The sequence below is a fragment of the Heliangelus exortis genome, chromosome 31 (assembly GCF_036169615.1).
Source record: "Heliangelus exortis chromosome 31, bHelExo1.hap1, whole genome shotgun sequence".
Lineage (NCBI taxonomy): Eukaryota > Metazoa > Chordata > Aves > Apodiformes > Trochilidae > Heliangelus > Heliangelus exortis.
Genome location: NC_092452.1, coordinates 202,326 through 216,768, shown reverse-complemented (window position 1 = coordinate 216,768; position 14,443 = coordinate 202,326). Strand labels below are relative to the sequence as shown.

Below are 14,443 nucleotides of genomic sequence, written 5' to 3'. Positions count from 1 at the left end.
AAATATTGCTGTGTCTACTTGCTACCTACCAAGCAATAAAAAAAAGAGGTTTGTTTTGGGTTTTTTTTTTTTTTCCTTTTACCCCATCCCCCCCCTCCTCTGCACTTCATTACCTCTAAGTTTCCATGTGAACTAATTTGCTTAAAAACTAATTACTTGCCACTCACTTCCAGGGGCTGGAAGGTTTCAGAGTGGGGTGGGTGGCCATATGCTGATAAATGCTGCTAATTATTCCCATTCTGTGTTTATTTTATATTTATGAACCCCCACCCGGAACCCAAACTAAGGAATTCTTCACCAATAAGGCGCTGGCATATTAATGATAAGGAGAGGGGGGGTTGGTGGGGGGCATGTGCCTGAAAAAAAGTCCTTTTTTTTTTTTTTTTTTTCCACGGGGAAGGAAAACAAACAGTTAATATATCACGGAGTTGGCCAGAGGAGCCACACACAGACCGGGAGAAGGAAATCCAGGCATTCTTCTCGCTTTAATGGGAATTATTCTATGTATTGTTAATTGCTGGAGGACTTTAAGCTGCAGCCCTGTAAAATGCAGCTGCGAGGAGGCGCTTTGGGTTTTTTGGGTTTTTTTTTTTTTTCTTTTTGTCGTCTCGGGTTTGAGAGCCTTCCAAGGGGGGGCTAAGGAGGGGATGCGAAATATTTTCACGCGTGGACCCGCGTATCCCTTAAAATGCGGAAACCAAGCCCAAATTATGATCCCCTCTCCCTTTTTCCAGTCTTATTCCCAGTGGGTGACTCCGCCAGCACCCCCCCAACACCCAAGGTTCTCCTCCCCCTCTATAACGCTCATATGCACCCACAGCCTATAGAAGAGAGGTTATGCTTTTGCTTTTTATTTTGGGGGACCTTCAGGAGAGAAAAAAAAAATTAAAAAAAGGAGTTTCCAGGTCCCTTCCCTCCAGGAAAAGGACAACCTGGGTGTCAGCAGCGCAGCCGAGGTTATTCTCCCCTTCACTTTTAATTTTTCCTCCTGCTAAACAGACTCTGGGGCTGTAGAGGTCTGGATGTTAAAAAAAAATAAAAAAAAAATAAAATAAACACAAATACCCGGTTTGGATCAGAGGGGAAAAAAAAAAAAAAAAAAAAAAAAAAAAAAAAAGAGAGAGAGGGAGACTTGTGAGAAAATTGGTAGCAGGAGAAGAGGATTTTGACTTTCTGCCTCGATTTTTTTGGTGCTCCGGGGTTCAACTCTACTTAAAACCTCTTTGGAAGGAGCTCAGCGCTAGGTCGGGCCGGGTTTTGCAGCGGGAGTTGCAAAAAAATCATCTATTTCTCCAGCACAAAGGTGTCAAGAAGGTATCTCCAGGCTCAGACAAAAGAAATCCTGTTTTGCACATTATATTTTTCACATTAAGTGGAGGCGGGGAGGAGCGAAGCGGGGATAAATCCTTCAAATTAATATCACGCATTAATATTTTCGACGCTTTTTTTGCAGAAGCCGTGAAACAGCACCTCGGCCTTCGATCATTAAAGGTAAAAATATTCATGGCAATTAAAGAGCCGAAGGTTTTTCTCCCCTGGCTAACGAATTCATTTTCGAGCCGGAGCAATGAAATACGCTGCTGAATAAAAGAAACCAGCCCCGAAATAATCCAGATTTTATGGCGGTGCAACAATTTGTACCATCCACTCGCTGGTAATAAATAAGTTTTATCTGTTTTGCGTGAGTGTTTGAATGTCTTTGAAATCCAACTGGTCCTGCTCAAGGTGAATCGAATCACAATATATACAATTTATGTCACCCTATAGCGCTCGGACCTGGAAGGTTTAATTCCTCTTCCTGCCAAATTTTCTTGCCGGATTTGAGCAGGGACATAGACAAAAAAAAAAAAAAAAAAAAAAAAGGGGGATAATAGTGGATAAAAGTCAAATTTGAGTTTGTTTCTCCATTCTAGATGTACAGAGGTTGTCCTGGAGGAGGAGAAACAAAAGCCGAGTGTGTGCATTCAGGTTAAAAAATTAAAATTAATTTTTTAAAGGTATCTCTTCGAGATAAAAAAAAAAAAAAAAAGTGAAATTTCAATCTGTAGAATGTCCAAACCTTGAAGGTTTCCCCCAACTCCTGCTTCTTTCTATTCCCAGGCTGAAATCTCTCTGCTGGAAGGAGCAGAAGTGGGGCCCATTCCTATGGAAATATTTACTTGTTCTCCTACCCCCCCCAAAAAAAAAAAAAAATTAAACTGCTCCAGGATGGGTAAATCCTCTTATAAGTTTGGAAAAAAGCCTTCTGTCTGCTCCCCCTCCCCACCACCCCTGTGTTGGGGATTTCCTCTGTGAGGAAGTGGGGGGAAATATATGGATTTTTCTTTTTTTTAAAAAAAAAAACTTCCCTTGGATTCCACCAGGCTGAAGTGGAGCTCCCAGTATGCCCAGTATGGAGAGTGGGCTGACTTGGGAGTTACTGGACGTGGCCAAGACTGGAGGAAGGATCAATTAACAGCAGCCACCGTGGTTTTCTTTGGCATCTCTTTAATAAAAATCCCTTATCGATCTTCTAAAAAGCTTTTTTATTATTATTTTTTTTTTTTTTTAATTTGCCTGGATGGCATCTCTCCCCCAAAGGAAAAAAAAAAAAAAATAAAAAAAAATCAAAGAATCCATTACAAACAAATACTCGCTTGGAGAGAGATGGAGGAAATCACAAGCAAATTTATTTCAATTGGCCTGACGGGGCTGTTTTTTAGGTTTTTTTCGTCTCTTGTTAAATGGATTTGCTGCGAATTGACACCAAAGAAACGCAATAACGCTGCTCCTAAGAACCATAACCCTAACAATAAGCATCAAGATGCCCGAACCTCACCCCAGCCTCATATATCTCCGGTTTAAGAGCTGTTTTTTCCCGTCTCGTTCCCATCTGAAAGTCATCTCCCGGATTTCTTTGACGTTCTTCTCGGCCCTGGAGCTGGGAGGGAACCCGTCCCAAAAGCCTTTCCCATATGGGAGCCCCTTGCCCAGGGGCTTCCAGGAGAGGTTCAGTCCCCCTCTACCTTTTACCAAAGAAACCAAAATCAATCCATGTGCAAGCTTCTTTTAACTCCCCCTCTATCCCCAAAAAAACCCCAAAACATCTCTGTTGACTTCTTTTAACACCCCCTCTATCCCCCCCCCAAAAAAACCCCAAAACATCTCTGTTGACTTCTTGTAACTCCCCCTCTATCCCCAAAAAAACCCCAAAAATCTCTGTTGACTTCTTTTAACGTCCCCTTTATGCCCCCAAAAAAACCCCAAAAATCTCTGTTGACTTCTTTTAACGCCTCCTCTATCCCCCCCCAAAAAAACCCCAAAACATCTCTGTTGACTTCTTTTAACGTCCCCTCTATCCCCAAAAAAACCCCAAAACATCTCTGTTGACTTCTTTTAACGCCCCCTCTATCCCCAAAAAAACCCCAAAAATCTCTGTTGACTTCTTTTAACACCCCCTCTATCCCCCCCAAAAAAACCCAAAAATCTCTGTTGACTTCTTTTAACGCCCCTTCTATCCCCCCCCAAAAAAACCCCAAAACATCTCTGTTGACTTCTTTTAACGCCTCCTCTGTCCCCAAAAAACCCCCAAAACATCTCTGTTGACTTTTACTTCCAACGAACATCAAACCCGTGCATTAAACCCATGATTTGAAGAACGAACTTTTGTTTCTCGTTTTCCCCGGGATTTTTCTAATTATATTTAGAGCGACGCAGCAAGCGAGATTTCTCTCATTTTACAACGCCTTTTACACATTCATAATTTATTTTTTTTTTTTTTTCATAAACCCCAAGATGCTCTACAAGCCGCACAAGGCAAAACTGACCAATATATATATATATATATTTTTTTTTTTTTTTTTGCTACTCTTATTAACCTCGAGCGTTAATCCTCATTTTAAACAGCAAAGAGTAAATCACCAAGTGGATGTTGGGGCCATTTTATTTATTATCAAGAGATCACATAATAATACATTATTTTTATTTATTATCGTTATTATTGTGAAGCAACTTTTTACATTACTATATAAAGCCAGAACGTGCTAGAACAGACATTTGCATGGACTCTACATAAAATAGCTCGAGGTAAGAAACATTACAGAGAAATTCTACGGCGAAGGATGCGCGTTAACAACCGCGGGAACCTAAAACTAAGCGGGTACAAGCAGAAAAAACGATAGCACCGACACGGAGAACAAACACAGGACGAACAGAACCCCCACCAAGCCGCCTTTTTTTAAAGCAATCTGGAAGAGAATATTGCATATATTGTCTTTTTTTATATATTTTTTTTATTTTTTTTTTCCTTCCGCGTTTTCTCAAGGGGTTGCTGCTGGTGTCTTGGCTTTTGTCTTGGGGAGGGCGCTGGGGGGGGGGTTGGTTTCTTATTTTTTACCTTTTTTTTTTTTTTTTTTTTCAGGGTATCCGAGTGCGTTTCGGTGGGTGAAGAGAAACGGAAAGGATTGATTTGGTTTTGGGGACGGTGGCGTTGAAATCCAACACAGGATTTCTGGTAACTCAGCCTCCTTCCTACCTTCCTCATCCTCCCTCCTCACCTCTTCCTCCCCGCAGGGTGGGGGTTGGGGGAGAGAGGGGGGTTCAGTTCACCCAAATTTTGCAGGATTTGGTCCTTTTTTCTTTTCTTTTTTTTTTTTTTTTTTTTTTTTTTTCCCTTGGAATTAAACCTCCCCCACCAGGTCCCCAAGTCACCCTCTGCAGAGGCAGCTCAGCCCCGCGACGAGGGGCTCAGGAAGCACCCAAAGACCCCCCAAAATCTCCCCTACAACCTCTCGCCTCCCCCCAAGTCCCCCCCCCAAAATCTCCCCAAGACATTGCGTTCCTCCCCACCTCCTTCCTCTCTTTAATTGCACATGGTCGAGCTGGAGCATCTCGAGATCTATCTCGATGTCTGTGTGTTTTAACACATCCTGGGCTTTATTGCACAATATCGCGACAGACGATACATCCTCCGCGGCGGATCTTTTAGGGGGGGGGGGGAGGCGAAAAGGGGATCCTGGCCCAGAAACCGGCAGTGAAGGAGGAGATGATGGGGAGGAGGGGTGGATTTCTTTGCAGTTCCCCCCACCTCCCCCTCCCCTCCCCAAAAAAAAAAAGGAATAAAGCTGTGACGTTTCCTGGGTTGGGAATTACCCTTTGTTGTTTTTTTTTTTTTAATTTAAAATAAAAAAAGGAAAAATAAGGAGAAGCAGCCGTGGAAAGGACGGGGATGAAGGGAGGAAGGTCCTGCACGATTAAAGCTGAAGGAGAAGGCTCCTTTCAGCCCAGGGAGGGATTATTTTCTTTTTTTCTTTTTTCCTTTTTTTTTTTTTTTTCTTTTTTAAGGCTCCATCCTTTGCAGCTCGTAAATAAAAGCATTCCTCGGCGCTGCTGCTGGTCATGACCATGAACGCGGGGAAGCGGGAGCACGTGGTGAGCATCCAGACTTCCCAGAAAACGCTGCTTTCCCATAAAATTAATCCCCCCTCCGATATAAAACGAATGGAGCAGAGCGCGACGCGGCAAAGCAGCGGCTGCAGCACCGCCGCCCCTCTCTCCCCCTTCCCCTTAAATTAAAAATTCCTATTTCTTCCCCTCCTTCTAATGATTTTCCATGCTCCCCAGCACCCTAAACACGATGCCCCATCCCCTCCTCGCTTCCTCCCCGTCTAAAAGTGCCTTGAACACAGACCTGACAGGGAAGCAGGATTTTTGGGTGGGTTTTTTGTTTTTTTTTTTTCCCTCCAGGAAATCCCAGTACACGCACAAAGAAAATGCTTCGCATCCCACCAGGCCCCTCTCTGTTACTCTGAAAGGGAAAAAAGCCAGATATGGTTTTAGGGAGTCCAAAAATACCCACCACACCCCCCCCCCAAGAAAAAAAAAAAAAGCAAAAAAACACGAAAATATCTCCTTAAAGGTGGGAGCGGGTGCCTCTTCGCAGCTAAAATAAGATTTTAAGGAGGGAAATAAAGCGTCTTGCTGGAAATCTGCAGTTTTAAAGCTGATGGGAGGCTGGGGAAGGAGCTGAATGAGATCGATTTCCTCTTAAAAACCCCCCAATCTCCTATTTTAAAATGAAGAAAATAACACCCAGGCGACCAAGAGCATCATCCGAGTTATCCCAGGGAGGGAGAGATGAGACTCGCTCAGACTCCAACTGTTAGCACCGGAGGGTCAAAAAAAAAAAAAAAAAAAAAAAAAAAAAACCAAAACCAAAAAAACCCCAAAAGCAAAAGGATTTTCTCCCCTTATTTTCCGAACTTGACATCAATAACCACAGCAAAGCAGCATATTCCGTGAGCAGAGCTGCTGCAAATAAATGTCTTTTTTTTTTTTTTTTTTTTTTTTTTTAAGATGAAGAATATAAACCGGGAGTAGTGAGGAGAAATGCCATTAGTTCAAAGAGGGGAGAAAAGAAAGGGGAGCAAAGAAAAGGCTCAGTTGTGGAAGAAAAATCAGATTATTTTTCCCTCGGAGCGCTTTTTAGGGGGGGGGTGTGCGCGTTTTCTTTCTCCTTGTGATTTTCTGGCGTTGAGGAGAACCCCACCGCCTGCACCGCAGCCTGGAGGGACATATCGCGATACACAGACCTCATATATTATATAGATATATACCATATACAGCGGATATATACACAGTCTTTGTCTTCCTCCACATCCTGATTAAGCCCAGAGACACCGATTAGCCTCAAACCCTCATTTTAGGCTGAAAAAAGCCCATCCTGGGCCGCCCCCTGCATCTTCCAGAAGGATGCGAGGCCGATCCTGTAGGACAACCTCCCCTATCTTCTTCCCTCTCCATTTTTTCCCCCCTATTCCTTTATTTTCGCCCATTTCCCCCCTCCTTCTTTCCCCCTAAACACCAAACCAGCCTTTACACCCTCCTTGGCAGCAAAGGAGAGGGTCCAACTCCCACCCCCAGCCCCCGTCTCGCCTCCAACCCAAGCCGGGATGGGGGTGGGATGGGATGGGACGGGATGGGATGGGATGAGGGGGGAGTGGGACCTTCGGCCCCCGACGGCCCCGACGGTGCCCGGCGCTGCACGAAATCCCTACCTGTGCTGCCGGCAAAGGAAATGAGGATAAAATCGCACTCAAAACCACTCCTTCAGCCCGACGAGCATCTCTGGAAGCCTCCTGGTTCCCCGCGGTCCCAGCAGAGAAGATGTATTATTTAATTTTTTTTTTTTTTTTTTTTTTCCTCGCTGTCGGGCTTCATATTTTAAGGGAAAATGGTTATTTATGAATATTATTTCTTTATTCATTGGTTTCTGAATAGGGAGGGGTGGGGGGATTAAGAGTGATCAGTCCCGGGAGCTCGGGTGAAAGCTAGACCAGTCTGTGTGGGTTTGTTTGCGTTTGGGTTGTTTTTTTGTTGGTTTTTTCTTTGTTTGGGTTTGTTTGTTTTTTTGTTTGTTTTTTTTTTCCTAATACCCGACACGGACGCTTTTCAAACTTTAAAAGAAAGAAAGGGCTTGCTCTCTCAGGAGGAGTCTTTTCTTTTTCATACGCCGGTTCTGGAACCAGATCTTCACCTGCTGGTCACTCAGGTTTAATCGGTCTGAGAGCTCCCTCCTTCTTTGGCGAGTAATGAATTCATTGACCATAAACTCTCCCTCCAGCTCTGCCAGCTGCAGCTTGGAGTAGGGTTTTCGTTTTTTCCGGGACCGTGTGTGCATCGGGTACCAAGGAGCACCTGGCAAGGGAGGGGAGCGAAAGTTGAGCACTCGGCAAGGAAAAAAAAACAAACCAAACCAAAACATAAACCCCTTATTTGGGGGAAAAAGAAGGAAAAAAAAAAAAAAGGGGAAAAAAAAAAAAAAAGAAAGGGGACACCTCCATCACCCTTTTCTGCTCCTCGCTGTCCCCCGGCCTCACCCTTTGTCCTGGCTGGGGGTGCTTAGGGGGTACCCCAGGGCCAAGGGGATGGGCACAAGACGGAGAAGAAGGGAAAGGTGAGGAGCGTTATAACCGGGCCACAGAGCAAAAGACAAACCAGGGAAGGAGCGACAAACCTGAGGACAAACACACGCACCCCCCCAGCCCCTCGGGAGGGGCTCCGCGGCCGCTCAGGCTGCTTTAACAGGGAGAAAACTCCCCCTCACCCCCATGCCAACTTTGAAAGCGGTGGGGTTTGGGTTTTTTAAAGCATCCTCCTTCTCCCCCCGCCCTTTCCCTTGGACAGACACACCTCTACGATGTCCCCAAAAAAGCTCCTGGACACTCCGCCAGCCTTTCCGCTCCGCGCAGGGGTGCGTAGCTACTGCCCTGCTCTGAAACACTCTCCCTCTGTCCTTTTTTTTTTTTTTTTTTTTTTTTTTATGGGATATTTACATGTTTATAGCCTTTTCTTTTAAAAGAAGCACCACCTAATAAAACATTAGGGATTTCGGTGCTACCCCTAGTGGTCTCAGCACACATAGACACGGCGCTCCCCATCCCTCAGCCCAGCAATTCCACCACGAAGGACCCCCAAGCCAGCAAGTTTCCAAACACCCCCCCTTCCCATCTCCTCCGAAACCAGCACCTCCAGCCAGCCAGCCCCAAAACAACCCCTTCCGTGCCCTCCAGAATATTTTCCCGGGTCTTACCACCGTTGCCTAAAGTGCTGCCTTGGTTCAGGGGGGACACCAAGCCCCCAGCTTCTCCGCTCGTGCCTTTATTCCCTTCATTGAGCAAAGAAGAGCTGGAGTCTGACTCCAAGGACTGGCAGGACGGAGGGTCGTGGGGCACCGCCTCGCTGCTCGGATAGTCATATTTGCTGAAATTGCCCCCCATGCCATTGGGGAGGCTGGATTCGAGGGGCAGCAAAGCACCGTCCCTTCCCCTCTCCTCTCTCTTGAGCCCGCTGGGTTCCGTGCAGGTTTCCCGGTAATAACATTTGCTTTCCTCCACCCGGGCGAGCTCGCAAGCTCGGCCGAAAGAAGGGTTAATGGAGACGGGGCTGCTCAGGTAAGGTTGAGGGTACCCGTTGCAGGGTTCCGAGGATGCCCAAGGCAGGGAACAGACGTTTTCCCGTCGGGGATAAGAGAGGGATGGTAAACCGGGCAGTTGGCCTCCAGAGGCACGGAAATTTGGGAAGTAGAAGGTGTCTCCCGTGTGGATGTTCACCAGAGGTCCCACAAAGCCGGGATTAAGAAGGTTGTGCTCGCCCATTTCCGCGGGCCTGACCGAAAGCTTCTACTTTACTGCTATCTGACATTAAACATAGTTAAACCGACGGCTCGGCCCCATTGGTCCGGGGGGGTCACGTGAGCCCCAAATTACGCTGGGAGGGAGGAGGGGAGGGGGGGGGGGGCCTCCCCTCCCCTGGCAGCCGAGACAAAACACAACAGCAAGTTCCGCCTTTTTTACGCCTTTTCTCTCCCCCCCCCCCAACCCCTTTCCTCGGCCTTCTTCACCCCCCTAAATCATAAAATAATAGTAATAATAAATCCCATAAAGCGTTTTATTAAAAAAAAAAAAAAAAGAGAGAGAGAGAGAGAGAAAAGGAAAAAGAAGGAAAAAAAAAAAAAAAAAAAAAAAAAAAGAAGAAGAAGCAACGTCTCCCAGCGCTGGCTTGAGGACGGCGAAGAGACTTAAAATGACATTTTTCGCACCAAATAATCGATTGGTTTGCTCCCAAAAACCGCTTCGCGCTCCTCCCCGGGCCGCACTTCGGGGCCCTCCAGCAGCTGCCAAATGGAGGCCGCTTCCCATTAATTAGCTCCATTATTAACTAAAACAGTTCGAATTTACAGTATCTCCCCAATAAATTACTATTAGATATTGTGTCATATAAAGTTTACGGGCTTTTTAAGGAGACGAATGATGGTGCCCGCAACAGGCTCATATTTACGCGCGGTGGGATGGGAGAGTTGGGAGGTTGTTTGCGACCTTTTCTACTCCTTTTAAAAAAATTATTATTATTATTATTATTATTATTATTATCATTTTTCTGTCCCACCCTCCTCCCGGACGAGGTGGCTTTGTCGTGGGCTGGGGACGTGCAGCCTCTTCCTGAGGGTAGAAGATTTTTTTTTAAAAAAAAAAATGCTTCTCAATCCCTTTTATTTATGATCTGTGTCGAATAAAGCAGGCAGAAGAACACGACTATATATAGCTTTAATTTACCCGGTATATATTCCATATGCACCAAGGCGCTCACACAGGTATAAAATTCAAATATGAAAATTTTTATTTCTTTTTTTCCTCCCCGTTTCTGGGAAAGAAGAAGAATTACAGCCCTCCCCCCCACATTTCTTTGGTCCCCACCCCTGGAAGCAGAGGTAAACACACCCACGGACCTGGTTTCCTCGGCACCTTCTAGCAATATATTCTGTCCTCGTACCACTACAGAGCTCTCCTGTCCTCCCACCCATCGGCTTCTCCTGGTGAGACTGAAAAGAGCCGCTGCAAAGGAGTACAAGGGACAAGAAAAAAGAAAAATCAATCAATATCGGCTTCTCGCAGTGTCAAATAAATACGTTGGGCAAAGAAAAAAAAAAAGACACTGGGAAAGGTGCATTGTGTGGAAACCCGGAACACGCGAGGCCATTTGAGGGTGGTTTATGTTAGATTTTTTTTTTTTTTTTCCCTAGGATGTATTTTTTCTCTCTCTCTCTCTCTCATTTTTTTTTTTTTTTTTTAAGAAACCGAAATGCCCACCCCGTTTGCTGGATTTTTGCATTGCTTTGCATTCCTCCCCTGCCTTAAGCAACTCCCAAGCGCTCCCCTTGCCAGGTTGACTCTGAAAAGTACCGTAAATATTCCTGTAGAGGTAAAACCGCTGCGCGGGGGCGGAGGCGCTCCGCGGAGGCTGAACAGAGCTGGGCACAGGGTTCAGCCTCACCTCCCCAAGTGCTGCCTTTCCAGCCTCCCTCCCCAATATTTTCAGCTTTCCCAAGCATCGAATCCTTGGGGCTTCAGCTCCCCTCCCCTCCCAGCCCTGCAAGAAAAATCAGGTGCCAAGAAAAAAGAAAAGAAAAAAAAAAAAAAATCCTTTAGGGTTTTTTTAGCCTTCCATGGACAGCTCCTGAAGATGGAAAACCTATTTTCCGTATTTCCCATCCCTTTTTTCTCCCTGCCAGATCTATGCACAGGCTCCATACATACCTTGCAGAGATACTTTGGTACCTTCCTACACGCTTTGCCTGCGAAGGAAGAAATACGGTTAACTGGAAATATTTTGCGGGAATGAAAGTTTAGCACTTTTTTTTTTTTTTTTCTTGTCTTTCTCTCTTTCATTTTTTTTTTTTTTTTTTTTTTTAACCTTGACAAGGAATTTTTTTCCCTGCAGGTACAAGCGAAAAAGCTGCTCTCAGTTTCTCCAGAGTGTCTTCTCCCTGCTCTGAAGAAGAGCTCGCAACGCCGGGCAAAGCGTGGGGAGGAATAGTTTATATAAAAATGAGCACGTGATCCCCGGAGGTTGCCATCTGAATTGGCTTTGTTTGCTGTTTTTTTTTAAAGAAAACCCTTCCTCTACCTTGCTTTTTTTTTTTTTCCTTTGCAAAATTCCCCAGCCTGGCTGCTGCACGCCTTTGTTCTCCAGCGGACCTGGGATAAATATTTTTGCTTCGGAGGAGCGTTTGGATCTTTTCCTTTTGCTACAATTCGATTATTGTTTTTTCTAATGGGTGGAAAAAAAAATGAAAATTCATAAAAATCCACGTTTACCCCAAATAAAACACGAGGGAAGCATCTTCAGGGCTAACAGGGGGGAGAAAACGAAGCGCAAACTACACGATGAGCACTGCAGCAAGGGAGAAAATCACCCCCAGTTCCCTTTTTTTTTTTTTTTTTTTTTTTTTTTTTTAAGAGCTGGGAGATGCTACAGCCGTGCTCAGAAATATATTAAGCGTTGCACAGCGTGGAGAGGAGCTCCCTGCTCCTGGGGGCCTTGAAGGGAGCTTCCCAGCTCTTCGCTGCTCCTGCACAGGCAGCAGGTCCAAGGAAAAGAGGGAAAGAAATCCTAAGGAGCCTTAAGCAAAGCTTAAGGGTTTTTTTTTGTTGTTGTTGTTGCTGTTTTCCCCATTCAAAACCCATTTCCCAGTTCAGGGTGAGCGCTTGGGCATTTCTAATGCTCAGCTCAGGCTGAGCGGAGCTTAAAAAACAAAAGGCTGAGCCGAATCCTATTGCTTAAGGCACTGGAAGTCTCTTCCCTGGACAACCCACCCCGAGAGCCGGCTTTCCAAAAAATACATCCTCATTTCTACCTAATTTCTCCAAGCAACTCCTCTTTTTCTGCCCCTGTAGTGTTCCTTTCCCCCCTCCCCCCAAAAAAAAAAAATTTGCCCAGCCCAGAAAAATAATAAAAATCTCCAGCTCTCCCCCCATTTGCAGGAATCCCATTTTTTTCAGGTGGAAAGAAATTTCCGATTAAATTTTTAAAATAATATTCCCGGAGGACCGGTTTCTTTTTTTTTTCCCACCTCCACAAGAAGCTTTGGGTGAAATAAGCCGGGAGAAGCTCGGTGCTTGTGGGAGGCCGGAAAAAAAGGGGCCCCCAGTTAAAAAGAAAAAAAAAAAAAAAAAGGGAAAAGAAAAAGGCGCTGGAAAAGCAGGATTGCAACGTCTCGGTTCAAGGTCACTGTCTAGTGTAGGAAATAGGATCGACATCTTATGCTAATGACTGTCTCGGGTGAGCATCACTCCCTGCACGGGGAAAAAAAAAAAAACCCAAGTTTGAGATTGACTTTTTGTGCTTTGCCCGTTTCCTCTCCCCCCTTTTTTGGGGGGAGAACTTCTCCCCCCTTCCTCTACTTTTTCAACCCCTCTCTTCCAAACGTGAGAAATAAAATTTCGCCTTCCCTTCCTCTTCCCGCGGGGCTGCACTCGGCTCGACTCTTCTCCCCCAACCCTTCCATCCTTGTCTCTCCAAGAAATCAAAAATCAAATCGAATCAATAAAAATCAACAATTTATCTTTCCGTTTTCTCCAAGGAAAGACCATGAAATTCAACCCTCGAGTGGGCAAAAACGCTCCACAACCTTTTGGATATCGCATCCTTCTGCCGGGCTAAAAAGGGGGCAAAAAAAAGCAAATTAAAAGGTCTGGAGGTTGAAAAAACAGATCCCAGCCGTGGCTCAGCTTTTCTACCCAGCCGAATTTCACCCCAAATTGGGAGGGAGTTGTAAGGAGCTGCGGTGACTCGAGCAAGAAGTTAGCTGCCAGGCTCCGAAAGGAAGTATTTAGAATAAATATATAGATACATGACACGGGGAATTAAATATAGACAGGCTTTGGGAAGCCCACAGAACTGTTCTTTCGGGGTAGCCATATATCACCCAAACCTGCCCCGGCTCCTTTTTTCTGATGTGGAATATCCACAAGGTCTGGAGGTACCTTGTGGGCAGCTAAGTGCAAGAGACACCTTCGATGTCTGTAAGAGGGCAGTAAAATGGAACACGTAGGAGCCGGGCGGAAAAAAAAAAATAAATAAAAGAGAGAAATATCAACGCGGAAAAGTGGTAAATGGCTGCGAATAAAAACGTCCACGACACTTCAGCTCATCCCAGGTACAAATCATCTGGGGCAGCTTCCAGTTTTAAGCAAGGCAGTCCCAGGCTCGGTGTAGGGAATAGTTAAATGCCTGGAATATCATTATATATATATATACATTTTTTTTTTTTTTTTTCCCACAGCTTTGCCAGCAGAGGATCTTCTCCTCCTATTAGGTTGATGTAAGCTGATGCCTGCAGCTTTTGTAAGGCAAAGGTTTAGTCCCCCAACTTTGAGGGGAGTTTTGCTTTCGTCCGCCAGCTCTGGTTTTGGGTGAGAAATTGGCGTCTCGTACTGTAATTCCCTTGAAGTGCTGAACCCCCCCACACCCCCCAACAACTGTAACAACAAACCAGTTAATGGTCTAGAATTCACGAGTCGCGATCAAATCGCATTTGGAGAGCCTGCAAAGCGTGATCTCACTTTATTTAATGTTCCTTGTAAAGGAAGAGAAAGTGGTGGGGAGGAAAGGGAGTTTATTAAAGCCACGGCTGGGCCAAGTGGGGGCTGAGCCAGCTGAGCTCCCTGCCAGGCAGCAGCTTGTCCCCGAAGTGGAGGCGACAGGAGACACGACATTTTGCTGGAATTAATCCTTAAATACCCCAATCCACCAGGTTTTTTCCCCAGAATGGGCTGAACCACGTAGGCAAAGTGGAGCAGGCTGGGGGATGCGTGTACACGCACCGTGTTGGCTGTCAGTGTCTCAAAAAAAAAAAAAAAAAAGAATTTCTTGGCCTTCAGAAGGCCCTTTTGCTGCTCACAAAAAAATAAAAACAACCAACCCACACATTTATTTATTTATATATATATATATTTTTTTTTTTTTTAAGGCGAGGCTCTTCCATAACAAATAGAAAGTTAACCAGCAAGAGTTATACTCACCTCTGCACTGAGCACAGGGTTGTGAGAGCAGAATTTCCCCTCCAGATTGGGAAGTTCGTCTTAAAAAAAGGCCTTAGAGGAAAAAAATTAAGTTATAGGTGCTA

At 45.2% G+C, this 14,443-nt stretch overlaps 2 protein-coding genes across 9 annotated transcripts in view; one reads left to right on the top strand and one right to left on the bottom strand.

Moving 5' to 3' along the window:
* The window catches only part of ATF7 (activating transcription factor 7), a 190,655-nt gene that overhangs the window by 141,464 nt on the left and 34,748 nt on the right, over window positions 1–14,443 (top strand). The gene's annotated exons all lie outside the window — the stretch shown is intronic.
* HOXC12 (homeobox C12) lies at window positions 7,436–9,134 on the bottom strand. Its single transcript, XM_071729633.1, has 2 exons — window positions 8,570–9,134; window positions 7,436–7,674 (listed from the first exon to the last, which is right to left on the bottom strand). The coding sequence occupies exons 1-2, from the start codon at window positions 9,132–9,134 to the stop codon at window positions 7,436–7,438; spliced, it is 804 nt and encodes a 267-aa protein (XP_071585734.1).